Source organism: Parasteatoda tepidariorum, chromosome X1 (assembly GCF_043381705.1).
Source record: "Parasteatoda tepidariorum isolate YZ-2023 chromosome X1, CAS_Ptep_4.0, whole genome shotgun sequence".
Classification (NCBI taxonomy): Eukaryota; Metazoa; Arthropoda; class Arachnida; order Araneae; family Theridiidae; genus Parasteatoda; species Parasteatoda tepidariorum.
The window spans coordinates 17,222,766-17,242,595 of record NC_092214.1 but is presented as its reverse complement, the minus strand read 5'-3'; the positions used below and the strand labels follow the sequence as shown (position 1 = coordinate 17,242,595).

Below are 19,830 nucleotides of genomic sequence, written 5' to 3'. Positions count from 1 at the left end.
TGATTATTAATACTAGAATTCAGCTATTCTGTTTCTAAGTTACATACTAAAATTCATATTGAGATCTTGCAATAATAATAAAATTTTATTACGATAATAGTAAAGTTTATTTATATTTCCATCTTAAAGTAATGAAGGGATAATCTATGTATATATAATTTGAGAATAAAGTTTTCAAACGAAGAACATATCATTTTGGAATTCTCCAGATTAATAAAGCAAGTAAGTGTTATGATTTTTATAATAAAAAATTTCACTTGCAAATAATTTCTCTTCTTATTTGATGATAATTTTCTATAGAATGGTTTTCTATAGAAAATTATCATCAATTATTAGAATAAAAAAAAAAAAAAAAACATGAATGTTCTTTATTTTAATGTGAGGAGTTTTCAGAATCGCTTTTTTTTTCGTAAGCATTCTTTATTTTACATTTTTTAGTTTATAAATAATGATTTTTATTGAAACTTAAAATTTTTTGATAAAAATTGTTCTCAAAAAACCTTTTTTTGCAAAATTAAATTATATAAAATTATGAGCTTATGTATACTTTTTGCATATTTTAATGTTTGAAGTAATATGATTCTTAGAACTATGGAATGTAAAGTAAATAGGCCCTTCATAATTTATCATTAAATTTAGTAAAACGATTTCGCAGGCATTAGATTTTAGCTCGAATATGGTGTGTTTTGGATGTTTCTTCTCTAAAAAAAAGATATACCATTTTGTTTTCGCTTGCTGTTGTTGCACCCTCGCTTCGGTAGTCCGACGACCTGCGAGCGAAGTCGAGCACTTCACGNCAAAGGGATTCACACCCACCCGCACACTGACCGCAGCCAGTGATGCTTGACTTCGGTGATCTGCTGTTTTCGCTTGCATAAGAGAGAATATCAAACAATTTTCTCTCTTAACTTTAGTAAGCCACGATAAAGAAGGAACGTTACAATGCTACACGATACATTAAAGACGTCTCCAGAGCAACTGAATGATTGTTCATATGGAAATCACAGGAATTCGTTTCATACAGCAGCGCCTCCTATAGTTCGTTGCGATCGCGAGTAGCCCATTGTGCAGCTCTAGTACGACGTAAATAAAGCCCCGCAATGGACTGATCGGTTCCCAGCAGATCACCGAAATCAAGCACCACTGACTGTGGTCAGTGTGCTAGATTTCGGTGATCCTACGCAGACTAATCCAAGTGGGTGACCACTTGGATTAGTCTGCGTAGGAACCGAAGATGTGCAGTATTGGTCCTCGTTAAACTGTTCTACCGTAAAGTGCGAGACTTCGGGTGAAGATCGTCGGGCTACTGAAGCGGGGGTGCCACCCCCTCTGCAGAGGATTAAAATTGTGATGAAATGTCTTCGGATCATCCTCAGAGATGCTTCCCAGACCGTCGCCAATAGCCCATTGTGCAGCTCTAGTGCGACGTAAATGAACAACAACAGCCAATGAGGTGAGCATGCATTAATGGATATACAGAGCTATAAGCTAATGCAAAAAACTCGTCGCACTCTTCTTTAGTCTACAATCTACAAATCAGCATCTGGAAATTTTTCGAATGTGTATTCATTGTTAATAATTGAAATAAAATAAGAAATAAGTTATAAAATTATGTTAAGTGCCATGATTGTTGTTTTAATCAGGTAGTTTGTATTTTGGCCCCTGTATGACACAATCTTTTTATGTACTTAACATGTTAGACGTATATACAACAAGCAATGCTCTGAATGAAATGCTTACTTTTAAAAGGTTTTATGGTCCAGGTTTTTATTGTTTTTATTTTAATAGACCTGTGAATAGGCATTCAGGGAATATTTTAGTTGACTCAGCTCTTTATTAAGGATATTTTTGCGAGGCCTAGGGAATGTAAAAGATCATGTATAAATGTATATTTATTATATACATATAAATATATTATATAAATTGTATACTATGCATATATATATGTTATTTATATATGTATTATATATATATTAAATATATTACATATGTTATATATATACTATATATATTACATATGTTATATATATATTATATATATTGCATATGTTATATATATATATTATCCATGTTATATGTATTATATATGTTGTCGTTGGCTATTAAGGCAAGGTGTGCAATTGTTGTTTTCCAGTGGCACCATATATGGCCAAGAATTTGACTTCTGCCACACCCATACATCACACCTGTTTAAAGGATGGACCCATTTATTCATCCACAGATCATAATTTTGTCTTGAACCAGAGAATGATCTATCTCCAGTTCAGTACCCCCAGAAGTATTATTTGTTTTGGGAACATAGAGGACTTAGTGACCCGACAGATTTAATGTGTACCAGTCACCATTTACTACATGGGGAGTCTTAGGCCGGCTGGTTTCAAACTCCCGTTTTCACGAATGCAAGTCTAGCACCCTGCCAACCAAGTCCTTCCCAGCCCCCTTATATAATATACGTATATATATAAATTTTTTGTTTATTTTCCTTTATGATGGCTTAAGTAACTAGTAAAAGTTATGAAATAAGTAAAAATGCGTATAATGCTAACAGAATTTAATCTATAAGGAAAGGAAGAAAAAATTCAAAGATGTGACTAAAACATTGTTTTTCAATTATAATCACATTTAAGTTTAAATTTGCATGTTTAAATTATTGGAACTAAGATGTTCTATTGATTCTCTTTTTTTTTTTCATGTTTGTTAGTCTAAAATAAAACAAAAGTTTTAAAATTAAGGAAATAATTTAAAATTGAAGTTTTAAAAAAAATTAAAATTAATTGCACTTAAAAACATTTGAGGAAGACATAATTAAGAAAAGATAACTGTTCTCCTTAAGTATTTTTAAAAGGACGAACCACCCTATCTGCCCTTTGATCCCTTTAAAGCGCTCTCTTTGCCATTTCATATAAATACTGCCTTTTTACTCACATTCCATTAAAAAAAATAATAAATTTCTCACTGTTTAAATAATAATTACACACTGGCAAAACTATCAGTGCTTATAAATTTATTCTGATTTTCTATTAAAAAATATTTACGTTGTTAAGATTATTCTCTACTGGTTAAATTCTTATAAGTTTTTCTTTTTTACAGGAAGGAGGATATGTTAGTGAATTTTTGAAATGATTTTAATTTTTTAAATAAATACTATTTTTTTTAGAAATGTATCGTTAAATGTATATTTTTTCACAATTTTCTATTTAAATTATTCAAAAAAAGCTGTCAAGTTTGTCAGCTAATAATTTTTTGTTAGTTTACTTTTTTTTCGAAAAAAAAAAATTTATGTTAAGAAATTGTCTTTTAGCATGCCTTTAATTTTTTTTTTATTAACTACAAATATATCTCTTGTTTCGATAATGTGTTAAGAATTACTTTTTGAAATATATGCATGAAATGTAATGAAAGGGTTATTTAAAAAATGTTGATCAAGTTCAGTTATTACATAATATACTCAATTTGATGAATTTCTATATTGTTGAGTGCCTTTTTCTGTGAGGAAGTGCCCTGCCCTTTTTTATTCCTAGGAAGATTTCTGCAGATAATAACAGCTAGAGAAATGATTTTATTGCTGATCAATGTATTTCAGAAAATATTAAAATGTTTTATAAAAGAAAATATTTCTTAAAAGGACATCTTCTCTACTTTTAAAACTTAAACAAAAACATTACAAAAATATATTTTTAATTTGTTGTTTATTTGTAAATTAATTATAATTTCATTTAAGTGACCTTTGAAAATGATTAATAAATGATAGGTATTATTTATTATTAATAAATTTGGAAAACTTACTGCTTTACTTGGAAGACAGATTGATAAAAAATTAAACTATATACACTAACTTTCCAGTTAACTAGGCAAGCTCTTTATCTTTAAGCTGCTTTGAGTAAGGAAGAAAATGATGTAAATTCTAGTTGCTTGGATTTTAGTTATCACAATCTCTTGTTTTTTTAAAACGGGATAACACCATCAGTGCTCACTGAGATCAAACTTTGGTATTCAGATTCGACACTAAGAAATATCAATGTATATGCCTTATCCCACCTCCAGCGGTATTCTTAACTTTCTTTTCAATTTACGTCTGTAATTAAGACAGGTTCTGTTTTGGATAAACTCCAAATTCCTCAGTCCATGAAGATTACTTAAATGTTTTCTTTCTATGTTTTCCAATTTGATGAATTTAGTAACTTTATCTATAAATTTCACGAAATTTATAGATATACAAAAATTATAACGAAAAAACGAAAGAACTATAATTCAACAATTTTAAGAACAAGATCTAAAGTTAAGAGTATCTTCGCTCTATCCATGCTAAATTCAAACCTTCATATACCTTAGTGGTAGCCATTAAAGAATGGTGTGATGATTCAGTTTCCAAACTAAAGTTCTTTTAGAAAATATGTACTATTAGCTTTGCCAACTTTAGTAAATCCTTTAGAAGAGTTTTTGGTTTAAATTTTAATCGGCGAAAATAGCACCTTTAGAAATCGACAGCGTTTTGAAGTGAATTCTAATAACGAGCTTCAGTCTAAAGTTGACAATCAACTTTGCAAATGTCAGTCGGGAACAGCCCTCGAAAATTCTCTATTCAAAGTTGATGATCAGAAGTACCAGCTAAATCCAAGTTAATGCACACTTGAAATTCATGACAATGGTAATAAATTTTGGTTATTTCTAAGACGCGACCCACAACCTTGACAGCTGAAAAAGTCACAAGAATGTCACTGCAAATAAATATTAATTTTATTAAAACAAAAACAAAGTTTCCATGGAAAAACTATTTATTTTAAAACATGTTAAACTTGAAATAAACAGACACATTGCACTCTGGACACATTGCACTCTCATGAACAAAGTAACAGAGCAGCAAAAAGAATGGAATACAACATAACCATATTCTAAAATACAGTGTCATGTCTTTGTTAAAGCAAGCCAATGGGATGTTTGAAGCAGCCAGATGTTTTATATGTCTCTTATCCTATAGCATTCCATTCTCCTTCTTTAAAAAAAACTATTAAAAAAATTATACAGTAGCAGGTCATGCAGGATTAGTGTGGTTAAAAAATTTATGAGGAAGATTATTCCACTGGTTTTTACTATTTAGTATATTTGATTATAGCATATAATATAGAAAAGGCTCCTCAAACATGTTATTACCAATATTAGAATATACCAAGATAACTTGTTGACATGTTATCTTGGTATATTCTAAAAACAATTACAATTATAGCAATATAAATATTGAAACGGAAACCATTTTTCACATCTTTTGCAATTCATAATTGCATCCATTTAACTTTAATAATTGATCATTCCATTCCATATATGTGGTCTTTTGCTTCTAAATCAATAACAAAAACTTATAAACTTTTTACACCAAATTTTTCCAATTCCCAAAAGTATTTTGAGTGATCGAAATGCAGCATTTACCTCTTATTTTATAAAATTTCTAAAACATTGTAAAATTTAACAATTGTTAACTGCGGCCCTGAGACTAGAAACTAACGTAAAAGTTGAACATTTGTTGCTATATGTTTGAAATGTAAAATTCATGATTCTTCTAAAAAAAAATTTATGTTTAAATTATTAAGGGAAGTAACTGAAGAATGTAGTTTTACTCCACACTCTGTAACTAAATTTCCACCAGGCTATTTAATGTTTGGCACTCTCCCGTTTGCACACCCTTTATCAGAAGAAATTTACCCACTAATGGTAGAAGCTAGAAAATTGCTGTTAGGAACCAAAGAATAATATGATGCTAGATTCATTTATATCGAATTTTACCCTAACGATACAATTAATGTATGAAGATTTAAAATACCCCAAAGCTAGAAAACCTACTCCTAATTTTAGTGGACCATGCATAATTCTTGATAAAATTTCTGATGTTATTTATAAAAAGATTACTCATAATAATAATAATAATAAAAAACAAACAAATAGTTCATGCATTGAATTTGCAAAGATACCACTTACCTGAAAAAAATCAAATGTCATGAATAATAATAATGAGTGTTATCATTTAAATATTTATATGGTTTAATAATATCTATGGTAGAATTAATTTGAAACTTATTTTAACTTAAATATTAAATTTAATGCTTTAATTTTTGATTGTCATTTGAAAAATTTAGATAACTTTCAAAAATAATACAAAACATGACCTATCATAACATGGCTCCTATGAACAAGTTGTCCCCTTTTTCTGGAACATCCGACTCTAAGAATATTTTACGAGTACATCGTTTACCCATATCTGATTGAGATATGTAGGTGAAGTTTTTTCTTTGTTAGTGTTCAACAACGTAAATAAATATATTTTTTTATAATATTTGTCTGATATTTGAAACTAGGATCTCACAGCTTAAGATAGTTGAAATTAGAGATTGTTTTCCTCCTTTTGAGAATTACAGCCACTTATCAAATATGACCCTAAAAAATACTGAATTCCTAAACTTCAGAATAAAGACCAATGTGCAAATTTTTTTTTTAAATAAAATACTGAAGTCTTTAACTTCAGATTGAAACTTTTTTTCATAAAAGAAGTGTGAACTGTTTTTTTTTTTAATATAATAATTAATATTTTTTTAATATTTTCATGTGTTTGAATATTTATATTTTTAAAGTAAAATTTTTTTCGTTCAAAATGAAAAATTTGAAAGGAGTAAAGAGGAAGAATAAAATAAAATATTTCTTGGTAAAAACATTGATGCACTTCAAGAAAACGGCTTGAATAATTTAGAAAATTATAAATACAACTACTGTAAAAAAAGAATTTGAAAACTTTAATTGAAAAGTGGGCCTAAAAATATTTGTCTGCAACATTTCTATTGTGTTAAATTTTTATCATTTTTACAAAAGTCAGGTTTTTTTTTTTACATTCTATATTACTTTTATATATTGCTTGTCTGTTAAAATTTCAAATTTTTAGTCTTTTCATGTTACTTGTGCTTGGAAAATTTTGCAAGTAAATTAAAATTTTTTAAATTTCTTAGAAGGTAATACACTACTTTTTGGGTAGGGAGATGCAATATAAAAAGCTTAAAATTTTTTTAAACATTATTTCTTTGTTTAAATTCTCTTTCAGAATTCATTATTCAATATGAAACTGATTCACATAATTAATAATTCACATCCTCTTCTATAAATCGATTGAAGAATGCAGTGATTATCATTTGAAGTTTTTCCCTTAAGCAAGTGTGAATAATCCCTTGTTATATTTTATAAAGGAATTACAATTAATAATTTTTCTCCTTTTTTTTATGTCATAACAATGGGGAATGCTTGCAAGGCTTTTCCGTAACATTAATAGTGAACCATATCAGTTTTTTAGATAAGTTGATCCACAAAATAATATAACCTCTCTTAATATAAACTTCCCGCCCTGCCTGATTTTTTGCATACCAGAATGTTGGACTTTGATTACCTTGATATATGTGTATATGTACTGCATGATTACAAACGATCTTGCTGAAATATGATCCCTTGACAAGCATACTTTTTTTAAGTGAAAGAATGAAATTTTGTATGATGGTATCAGGTACATGCTCAAGATTTAAAAAATTATTTTCAAGCTCTCATTGTTACAAATGAGTACAAATTTCACTCTTACAATAATTGATGGAATTACAAATTTTTAAATGGCAATGCTTGCTTACTTTCTTTCATTAAAGCAGGGTCCTCAAGGTAAAAAACTTAAAATGAAGTTGGAATGCTAGTTTTGGTTAGGTAGAGATGAGGAAAATAACAAGAACGTTATATGTCTCTCACAAATTACTGTACCTTCATCTTCCATCAGAAAGTATTCAATTGTGCTTAATAGCAAAAACTTATAAAATACTTTTTTTTTTTATCTCTGCTGAGAGCTGCTATCATTCATGTTAGAAATATTGAACTAGCATCATTTTATGCCATAATGAAAAAAAAAAAAAGGTTTTTCTGTTTGAAATTCTGCTCCTTCTGTTGATAACCTAACTTCTGATAACTGGAATTTTAAATATTTCCAATTCTTCTCTCCCTTCAAGTTTAAGACATTAAGGGTTGATTGTATATATTTTCATTTTATCACCATTTTGCAATAAGTAAACTCTATTAACTGTTAAAAATATTCTGAATTAATTTATTTCAGGTACAATCTATCGCTGAACTAATATCTAAAGATGGAGACTGGTACTTTTTAAGGAAGAAGTTTAATTGTAAATATATTTGTATTTTTTATAGTGTTAAGTTTTCCTTCTCTTATTGTTACATGTATTCTGCAAATATGTATGTTTACCAATTGTTTAATTTTAGGATCGCTGTTAATTTTCATATTACATCCTGTGTAAAGATTTGTACCATTTGATTTTTGCATCATGTGTGGAAGTTTTACTTGCTCAAAAAATGCTCTTATTGCATTGAATCTGATTTACATTGTAAGTATAATTATCTATGTAGCTAATGTGTAGACTGTTCTCATCTTCCCCTTCAATTTAAAACTGTGAGAAATATAAAGGAAAGCAATTGAAGTTTTAAAGAATCTTTTCCTCTTTTTTTATTTTTATTTTTGATTATTATTTTTGCAATTTCCAGTGACGTTTCTAAGGTATTACAACTGGGACTTTTGCCATTGGTGCATAATCTGGAATAAAAAAGGCCAAATTGACAGTTTTTATTAATTGGTTTTTGTTATTTTTTTTCTTCTGAAAATCAAAATAAATCTAAATTTTGTGATGGTGATTTTTGTTATTTATTTTATGACATAAAGATTGCAGTTTTACATACAGCTGTTCAACGTTTTTTTTTGTTGTTGCTTATATTGCACGTAGTTAAAAGGATTATAAATTTTTTATTATTTTTTTACCATTTAAGTTTATATAATGTTAAAAATTTAAACTTAATGTTAAGGATCTTAGGTTTAGCAACATTGAATAAAATATTAAACTTGTAATTGAAAATTTCCAATAACACGTATAAAAATACTTTTTGAATTAAAAAAATAAATAAATAAAAATTGATTTTTTAAACATTTTTAAGATTTTCTTTCATTTGCATGTTTGCACCACCTCTGAAAAAAATTTCTGAGGATACTAGTACAATATGTATGTTGTGATTTTAATCATTAATTTAGCTTAAAAATTTTATCCCAACAAGCCATTAGTTTTATGACAAATTAAATTATTAGATTTGAACAAATCAATAATAAGTTAATAATTTGTAAGTAAATAATAGTTATTGTATTATCTTTAAAATTAATAACAAAAGAACAAGTACAGTAGAGAACCGATTATCCGGAACGATCGGGACCATCGCGATTCCGGATGACTGATTTTTCCGGTTTTCTGAATCGCTACAAAATGCCGTTTTTTTAATGTTTATAAAACGAAACAAAAAAATTATTTTGAAAGTTTTAGAAATAATAAAAAATGATAAATAATAATACATTTAAGTTTAAATAAGGAAAGAAATTATGAAATAAAAATTATATACAGGCTTATATATGTTATTAATGTTATTATTAACATTAATAACATATATAAGCTATTTGTGCTTATGTGAGATTNTTTTTATTTTTGATTATTATTTTTGCAATTTCCAGTGACGTTTCTAAGGTATTACAACTGGGACTTTTGCCATTGGTGCATAATCTGGAATAAAAAAGGCCAAATTGACAGTTTTTATTAATTGGTTTTTGTTATTTTTTTTCTTCTGAAAATCAAAATAAATCTAAATTTTGTGATGGTGATTTTTGTTATTTATTTTATGACATAAAGATTGCAGTTTTACATACAGCTGTTCAACGTTTTTTTTGTTGTTTGCTTATATTGCACTTAGTTAAAAGGATTATAACTTTTTTATTATTTTTTTACCATTTAAGTTTATATAATGTTAAAAATTTAAACTTCATGTTAAGGATCTTAGGTTTAGCATCATTGAATAAAATATTAAACTTGTAATTGAAAATTTCCAATAACACGTATAAAAATACTTTTTGAATTAAAAAAATAAATAAATAAAAATTGATTTTTTAAACATTTTTAAGATTTTCTTTCATTTGCATGTTTGCACCCCCTCTGAAAAAAATTTCTGAGGATACTAGTACATTATGTATGTTGTGATTTTAATCATTAATTTAGCTTAAAAATTTTATCCCAACAAGCCATTAGTTTTATGACAAATTAAATTATTAGATTTGAACAAATCAAGAGTTAATAATTTGTAAGTAAATAATAGTCATTGTATTATCATTAAAATTAATAACAAAAAAACAAGTACAGTAGAGAACCGATTATCCGGAACGATCGAGACCATCACGATTCCGGATAACTGATTTTTCCGGTTTTCTGAATCTCTACAAAATGCCGTTTTTTTAATGTTTATAAAACGAAATTAAAAAATTATTTTGAAAGTTTTAGAAATAATAAAAAATGATAAATAATAATACACTTAAGTTTAAATAAGGAAAGAAATTATGAAATAAAAATTATATACAGGCTTATATATGTTATTAATGTTATTATTAACATTAATAACATATATAAGCTATTTGTGCTTATTTGAGATTCGTCTACAAACGGCTTTTGATTCGTCCTCTAAATCAGTTCTTTCGTCAACTCGATACGCCGTACGCTCTAAATAACAAAATGGGCTCAAAATCTTGGAAGAAACAAATTTATTTTAATGGAAGAAAATTAATTTCCGGTTCCGAATTTCATTCCGGTTATCTGGTTTTCCGGTTTCCGGATAAGAGGTTCTGCACTGTATTAAAATTTCAAATGTTGAGGACCAAGCTGTAAAATTTCTTGAGAGAAAATTGTAATTGGTAGTTTTCTATTGATTACATGGAGTGCTAAAAGGTGCTATTAATAGTGCTAACAAAAAGTTTTCTTTCCATTAATTAAAATATAAAAATCAAAATTGCGAGTAATCAAAAACCAAAACATCTTTCAAAGTTTCATGAGAATTAACTTTCAAATCTATGTAGTTAATCCTATAAAATTCTATAAGCCTTTGTAATTTCCTTTTTTTGTAAGTTTACACTCTACCAACATTTTATTTTAATCTTTTAAAATATTTGTCAGCCAATTAAAAAATTTAAATAATGTGATTTGAAATGTTTGTTTTAGAAACATAAGCTTTCTTCAGTTTAATTTCTTAATGAGAGATATTTATTTCTAAATTGTGTTCAACTCAAATAACCATTTTCTAACTATAACATCTTTGTAAAATTTTAAAATTTATTTGTGCTTAGTTAAATTAGTTGTCTTTACTTTTGTTTAAAATCATCTGTTGAAGAAGTTTTCAAATCTGGTCATTAGTTAATTTTTAAAAAATTAAAAACCACTATGAGCAGAAGACACCTTGAAAAACGAGTTACAATGCATTAACGTCATTTATGTGTTAGCAAGTTTCGCTGGAAAAGCAAAAGAAAGCCTTGCCCATTCATTTCTGCATGAAGATTTTAGTATTACATTGAATAGTAAAGAAAATAAGATATTGCATCTGTATTGCATTGTTAATTATTAACAATAATGTGTAAGCATTTCTGTAAAATGTTTAATATTTTTTAAAAAAAAAGGTTGAGCTTTAAAAAATTTCATTTTTCGTCTGAAGAAGAAAGTCCATACTGCTTATTTATTGCTGCATTTCATTCTTCTTCCTCTACAGTTTTATAATTTAATTTTTTTTTTTTTTTTTTGAGGAGAAAGCATTTTTCTAGGTGATAAAGCTTTTCATACGCTTTACATTTGAAGCAACTAAATAAAGAATACATTTTCAAGAAAAGGTAGATGTGAGAAAAAGAGTTTTTCATGTGATTCTGAAACTGAAAATGCTTTTATAATACTCTGGTACTTCTCTGATAATATTCAAGTCCCCTCAAAATTCTTTCCTTATCTTCTAGAAAGGAGAAAATAGGCTGTTCAGACTAACTGGCAGTCAAATTTAAAAATTGAACATGTTGATGACTGAAAAAAATGATTCAACTGTTTCTAAATGACGCTTAAACTCATTTCATAATAATTATATACCAAACTGTCTTTAGTAAATTTTAAATAATTGATAATATGCAGTGCATTTCTTATAGTTTTTCATTATTTCCAAAATTTGCTTTCTGAAAGAGGTGTGAGAAAAAGCAAAAATTGGTTGCTAAAAGCACATTCTAATAAATTTTTGTACCAAGCAAAATATTCCAGATTTTGTATGTTAAATCCGAAATCTTGTTAAATGTGAGCTTGTTATAAGTGGGTCTGTATGTCTATATATATTAGTTTCTGTTTACAGGTAATATTCAAAACAACATTGGGTAATTTAGCATGAATCTGAGCCCTAAAATGGGGCTTAAATCAACACATACTTCTCACCATCTCAATTACACTCAACTACAGCTTTTCCCTGTACCTAAATCATACTTTTCATTTTGAATGGCCACCTAATGTTAAATTAACTTTGAATAATTAAATTTCTCATAAAATAAATAATACATGCAAATTAATTTTGCTATCAAGTATTATAATGACCAATACATGAAGTCCTGTTTACTGTGCCATGGACACCATGTCATTTTAACACACTAGAACTTCCGAAGTGAACTATTAATTCCAAAAAAGCAACCCTAATTTTTTTCTCTTTTAATTCTTACAGAATCACTCCAAAAACAAGTGTTAAACATTTTTCCATTGACAGTGAATCAATGGGTAACAAAAGTCTACAGGAAATTATTCAAACCTATATTTCTTTGGCTGTAACTGCTCAATAAACGTAAATTTCTATGAATGAAGAAAGAGTGACAGGATCACCTATTTTTATTTTTGGAGAACCTGGTCATATTCAGTTAAAAAGATAGTGATATGTATTAAGAGATTAATTACTGTAGTTCTGTATTTAAATGTTTGTATTATCATGACGAAGGTCTAAATATTTTGGCTGGTATACTTTCAAATTTATGCTGCATGTTTTTTTTTTTATGCTTCCATTTTAAATACTGTTTTATGAAAAAACTTTTAAAATTACATTTACTATAAGACTAAGTGATAATTTATTTTTGAACTGATTATTATTCTTTTTATTTTACAGCTTGTTTCTTTTATTCTGATTGGTGTTGCAGCTTATAGTAGGGTCGCCAGTATCATCACAAATTTAGCAATTGTTGGTGGCATTATAGCATGTGGTGTATTTTTATTTCTGCTATCGCTGATGGGCCTTATTGGTGCTGTGAAACATCACCAAGTTTTATTATTTTTTGTATCCTTTTAGAAGTATTCAATTTATTATTAATCTAGATGTAGCATTGCACTTTTGTGAAAGTGTACGAGGCAGAGTAGCAAAAAAATGTGTTTACAAACTTCATAAAATTCATTTCAGTGTTTTTACAAAAAACTGGCTTAATTGTGCTTTATTTTTTTAAAATTCACTTTTGTTTCTCAATTTTCGTTATCCTTGATGTCTGATTGTTTTATAATATCAGATAATGCGTTAATTTATTATGAACAAAACGTTTTTCAATCGTCTGCTATGTTTATTTTATATCAATTAAAGAAAAAATATTTTAAATTTAATTCTGATTATTCAAAGGTGCTGCATTCTACATCTTGCCAGATGTAGAATCACATCTGCTTTTGTTAAAAATTGTCTTTTATATTTTTTTTTTGTGTAGTAAAAGAAATAAAAGCAGAACATACTTTGTACATAAATATTCTAATAACATTATTTATTACTAAAAGCGGATGATTTTTCATGAAACAGATCGCAGCTTTACTATCGTTTTTATTTGCTAATTTTTAGACGTTTTTATTAAATTTTCCTTGTATTTTATTATTTTCTGTCCCTTAAAATTAGGTATGAAATATGTTGCGTTTTTTAACCATTAATTTTATTTTATGTTAGTTAAATTGATGATTTAATAAATCCTTAGTTTATTATAATTTGGTTTTATTTAATTTATTATAATTTGGTACATTATAATAATTGAATTAAATGAATGGCATCAATTAACTTATATATTTATTAGTTTCTGTTTGTGTTGGTTAAGTATTTATCTTTAAAATAAGTGTTTTTGTAATTTCCCTATTTCACCATCATAGTTTTTATTTTCTCTCATATTTTTCCATCTTATTTATAATTCTTTTTTTTTTAAATAGAAAATTTTAATATATTGCAATTTTATAGTTTTTACTTCTTTTTTTTCCCTTACCATTAAAAACGTTAGTCAGTTGCTTGAATATGATTTATTTTCAATTAAATACAAAAATTTTTGTTTAATATTTTTATTTATAATTTTTTTAAGATGACTTAGTTGTTGAGCAGTTGTTCTTTCATTTTGTTGATTAATAAGATAAACTTCTATTTTTTGTTCTCTTGCCGCTTTGTTTCATATTTTCAGATAATTGAATTACTAATTAATTCACAACTAAGGATTATGAATATTACATTTTTATCACTGATTTATTTACTTTTTGCTTGTGTGTTGATTAAGATCATTGTTTAATTTTTATTTTATTTGATTTAATGAATATGGATTAATTTATTAAATATAAATTTTGTTGAAATTTTTTTTTTAAATCTTGAAAGTTTACGTAAATCTACCTTGAAAAGTCAGGAAAAAAATTTCTTCTTTTTGAGTATGAAGCCTGTTAAACCTTTTATGCTAACGCATTATCCGCCTCTGTATCAAATTAATTTTTTTAAAAACCCTTTTTAGAATTATTGAGTTAATTAATATGCATCGAAAGCTAAACAAAACATTTTGTATAAAAGACAGTAATTGTATTTTTATGGCTTGTTCTTGAAATGGGTGATTTGGTGACGAGCGCTTGATAAACAGAGAAGCACCTAACCTTTCCGACTCTTCAACTGAGGATCAAAAACCTCCTACCTTTTTCTAACATTAGACATTTCAATATTTCAACTATTGTTCAATATTGTTCTATATTGTTGACATTTCAAATATTTTGTATACATAGAGTTAAATTACCATAAGCTTTAATTTAATAAAAAGCTCTAATCCAAGTTCTATTCTGAATATAGTTCCAAAGCAATATGTAAACCATTCAGCAAGTTTAAATTTATTCAGCATAGTACAAAAAGTTCCATATATGCAAATGTCCATTTTCTGATATTTTTTTTATTTTCCAGTCACTTTTCAATGATCAGAAAAGAGAATTCTCTTTTCCTCCCTCCTCCCTTAAAAATCCAATTTTCTTTTATTCTTGAGATTTGTATATATTGAGACCTTATGTATTGGAAAAATCTTCATAAAATAATCTTATGTAAATCTTATATATTCTTTTGCTTCATTTAGAACAGGATAGCTTTGCTTCTATCTTAAGTCCTTAAAAGTAAAAATAATTTAGAGAACTTAAATTAATTAAGATAGATAATTAAAAGTAATGACGCGTTTTTAAATTTCTCTGGTTTTTAATTCTTTCAAATGTTTTGTTATCTTTATTATATAGTGTTCTAAGATGCTTTTTCAATTTGTGTATATTAATCCTTGATAATTTTTCAGTACATGCTGATACTCTTTTTATTGTTCATAATTCAGTTCAGTATAGCATGCGCCTGCTTAGCTGTTAGTGCAGAACAACAGCACCAAATCGCCATGGAAGGCTGGCGCAAAGCAAAGCTACCTATAAAGATTAAAGCGCAAACCTTTTTCCGCTGCTATGGATTTGAGAATCAAAGCTTGCCACCAGATGCACCACTTGGTGGAGGAGTATATTATCAAAATGTAAAAAAAATTTATTCATTACTTTGACATTTTTACTGTTGGTTCTTTTTTAGTTAGGAATATTGAGTAATTAATTCGTATTAACATTGATTCTCTTAGGCTTCCCTATTGACTACAATTTGAAAGTTTTATTAATCAGTTTTCCGAATTTTTCCCCATTTTTTTTGATTATTTCAAAATAAAATGTTAAGGAAATCCTGATTTCTGAACTTAAGATTAAGATAGTGACATATTAAAGCGGTTGAAATAAGATATAACTTTTCTCCTACCTTCATCAGGATTACAATAACTGATAATAGGGCTATTTTAGTCTATTTTTTTAAAATTAATTTTTATAAAATTCGGCCTGTGAAAAAATGTTTTTAATAGACCTTTTAGATTATTATTAGTCATAAATGTGGGTTAAAGTAACTCTTGCTAGGGACTGTAATACTCATGCCTTAAACAAAAGTTATTATGTTCAATGATAAAATCATGTTCAATATATTGTTTCAAAATTTTCGTTTTTATTAGTACTGTTTGATGTGCCCCCCCCCAGAATTTTTTCAGGGTTCCATTATAAAAGAGTTAATAACTTTTCCTGTTGTGTTACCAATTAAATTCAGTGGTAAAAGTGAATAATTAATATTTTTTAAAATTTATTTAACCGATAGAAAGAAAGCTATTAATTTTAAATTGAATTATGAATGTTTTATTGCATGTAAAAAATTTCCTGTTACTTAAATTTGAAATAATGTTTCTCAGAATTGAAATAAATTTTAAAACATTTTAATCTGTTTTTTTGTTTTTACTTTAATTATGCAAATGCATAATTAAATAAATTTTGAAATTAATGATTCGATATAATCATTTTTTATTTCACTTAATTGTTAGTAAAAATATTCCTAACAGGCTAAGAATCTTTAGAACTAAAACATTGTTACAAAGATTTTGCAAAAAGTGATGCAGTTGGGAAATATTGTAATTACGTAATAACTCTATGGTTTAAAAAAAGTGGTATCAATTTTATCATAGACCAATTACAAATTTACTATTATAATAGCCTTCTCATTTATATTAAAATCTCAAAACCAGAAATAATTTTGACAAGCTCAATATTCAGTTCAGACAAACAATGACTAAGTTACTTCAAAATTCTATTATTTTGATTCTTTTTATTTGTGTTTTCATTTAGAAATTATTGAAAATAATCATTTGATTTAATATGTACTGAACCGAATTCAAAATTCTGACTACTTTCTAAGTTGCTCAAATTTTATTTAGAGCTCTATGCCGGATGACAATACAATCGTTTCAATCGTTTTTTCACATCCACAACCAGAATTTATAATGATATTAATGCCGAAAGTATTTATTGAATCAAAATTCTGACTACTTTTCAAGTAGTTAGAGCACCCTAATTTTACTCAAATTTCAGCATCGGTTGATAAACCAAGTTTCAATAATTTGTTTCAACCAAAATTTTGACCACTTTCCGACTAACTATAGTTTTATAACTTCAGCTGGAGCTCTGCTATTAGTTGACAATGCAAGTTGGAATTGTTTCCTTAGTGTTTAATGCAAAATTTATCTTCAGTCAAAACCACTTTCAGACAGAAAAATTGCAAAACTAAAAGAACTGTCTGAAAAACTTAGCAATGCACTTAGCTAAGCAAAAACTTATTAAGGTTAAAAACTCTTTAATATATTAGTGGCTAAAAGTTTTGAGTTAATTTTTGGAATTGAACAAAGTTATAAACAAATGCATTTAATATTTTTTAAAATGTGTGTGTTTAATATGCTTCATGAATTTCTTATTACAAAGCAATTATCACTTTGGTTATGTCTTGTTTTAATCTCATTAATCATGTTGCATTTTTATTTTAGCTAAGTATTTCGTAAAGCTCATATTAAAAATCATATACTTGATTAAATTGAATTTTCTTTCTGACTCTTCTATTTTTTCCTCTTTTTGTTTCCTTAACCCTCCTAATTTTGTTACTATTTTCTGAAAAATTTGGCTGTTAACCCTAAAAATTTTATTTTTGTACATGTATAATTAATTATAATAATATTTCTAAGATAGTTAAAAATTTATTTGTTTTCTCTACAGTCATCTTAAATAAAATAAAATCTCTAATAAACTTATATTTTAATTTCACTGAATCAGTGTTTTGCTTTTATTATCATTATGTTTGATTTAAAATTATTTTAAAAATAATAGATAATCGAAATTGTTTATGACTTGATCATTGTAAGAAAACTTTATAGGTTAAATAGAGAGTTTTTTTTATTTATTAATACTTGCTTCTTTAATATATTTCTTTATATTTTACCTTATGTTACCTTAGGATGTTTGTTTTTGTTTTTTCCTATTCACCCCCTCTGCATGCTTATTGTCAAAAGTAAAAAGAGCAATTGTTAAATTGAAAAATAAAATAGTAAAGCATGCACCAAGGAATCATGAAGGTTAAAGTTTTTCAATTTCGTGACCAATGAAGTTTTATTGTATTTTCCTTTATCATTAATAAATAAGCAATTGTCTTTTAACAATATAAATTGAACTATGCTTTATGAAGAATTAATTAAATTAGAGAATCTATCCCATTTTATGAGATAGTGTGTGTCTAACATTTTAATATCAAGAGTATTTCTAGTAGCTAAAACAATATAATTTTTTGTGAATTATTATTTTTAGCTGATGTTTTCTAAAAACATGACCACTCAGTAAATTAAGTTAAAACTAATAAAACATAAAATTTATATTAATTTAATGTGCCTGCTTGAAGTGTCATATAAATTAAAATATAATGAAATGGTGACTCTTTCTCTTAAAAAATTGGTGTAATTTGGTTTAAAACTTGCTAGGGAAAAAAACTTTAACAAAGCTATCAATGGCTACCTTGTGAAACCCTTAACAAAGCTACCTTGTTCATGCTAAAATTTGATGTGTTTCCAATAATGCATGATGAAGTTTAATCTAAAATGAATTGCAAATTCTTCATAAAGTGTGATTGCCAGTTTAAAAGCATACTTTATAAGAAATGTCTTAAGTCCTAATACAAGAATTTTTTTTAAAAGTAATACTCTAAAGACTGCTTCATGCATCAAGTTCTGAAATTTTTATCAAACGTCATAAATATACTAAGAGTTCATAATGGAGTAAATAGACTTAATTGGTTTCTTGGTCCTTTGAATGTAAAATATAAAAAATTGATAACTTACTACTTAGTATTTAAAACATAGATATGGTCTCTACTTATCCAGAACTCTATGACTAGCTTGGTTATATTTTTCAGGTATTTAATTATTTTTGATTACTTTGAATGTTTTAGATTTCTTCGTGTGCTGGGGAAGTTAACCGGTGTCCTCCTTGTTGGAAAATACTTAGGAATGCAATTAATAACAGCTTGAAAATCTGTGGAGGGATCGGACTCTTTTTTAGCTTCACTGAGGTAAAATATTTTGTTATTCAACCCCTTTGTTTTCAGATGGTTATAATCAAGCTCTTTTATTGTAAATACTATTTAGTGGGAAAAAGCTTACATTTATTCAGTAATTTATAATTTTAATGAAATTTGGAATTATTGTATTATTTTTGAGAATTACTTTTAATTAAAAGTTATTCTTTATAATAAAGCCATGATGTACAGTGTCCCTCCCCCTAAAAAAAGCGAAACACATGGAATAACCTTTTGACACTTGTTGGAACTTGATAGTTTTAAAGGATGACCTCACATATGCTAATTAATTAGTGTAGATGATATCTACAGTTACAGAATCAGACATAAAAACGTGTTTTATCTGAATAAACATTTTTTTACCAATTATGATTTCTGAACCCAAAATATTGTCCCTGTAATTTGATCAGGAGAACAGTTGAAAGTTTGGATCCCTTAATGTAATTTTACTTTTTGTATATTTTTGCCATAGCAAAAACTTTTTTCAGCAAATTGTGAAAATTTTTACGCGAAAGTATAAAGTTTATTAAAAAATAATTCTGTGCCAAAAATTTTTTTTAACAATTATAATTTTTTATTATTTTATTTAAAAATAAAAAATTTTAAATTGCTAGGTATACCAATTTTTACATGATTTTAAAGAATATAATTTTATATGGCAAAATACAAAATTTGAACAAAATCGGTCAA

The 19,830-nt window shown here is 26.8% G+C and overlaps 1 protein-coding gene across 5 annotated transcripts in view; it reads left to right on the top strand.

The window, feature by feature from the left end:
• The first annotated feature begins 1,487 nt into the window (after nucleotides 1-1,487).
• The window catches only part of LOC107455470 (tetraspanin-13), a 32,449-nt gene continuing 14,106 nt past the window's right edge, over nucleotides 1,488-19,830 (top strand). The window contains exons 1-6 of one of the 5 annotated variants that reach the window (XM_016073045.4): nucleotides 1,488-1,643; nucleotides 8,123-8,189; nucleotides 8,287-8,408; nucleotides 13,048-13,215; nucleotides 15,479-15,700; nucleotides 19,015-19,134. In XM_016073045.4, the coding sequence (XP_015928531.1) occupies nucleotides 8,349-8,408; nucleotides 13,048-13,215; nucleotides 15,479-15,700; nucleotides 19,015-19,134 (570 nt within the window). In that variant the 5' untranslated portion in view covers nucleotides 1,488-1,643; nucleotides 8,123-8,189; nucleotides 8,287-8,348. Of the gene's footprint in view, nucleotides 1,750-8,122; nucleotides 8,190-8,286; nucleotides 8,409-13,047; nucleotides 13,216-15,478; nucleotides 15,701-19,014; nucleotides 19,135-19,830 lie in introns of all 5 variants that reach the window. The other 4 variants (XM_016073044.4, XM_071187652.1, XM_016073047.4 and 1 more) reach the window with 4 other exon arrangements.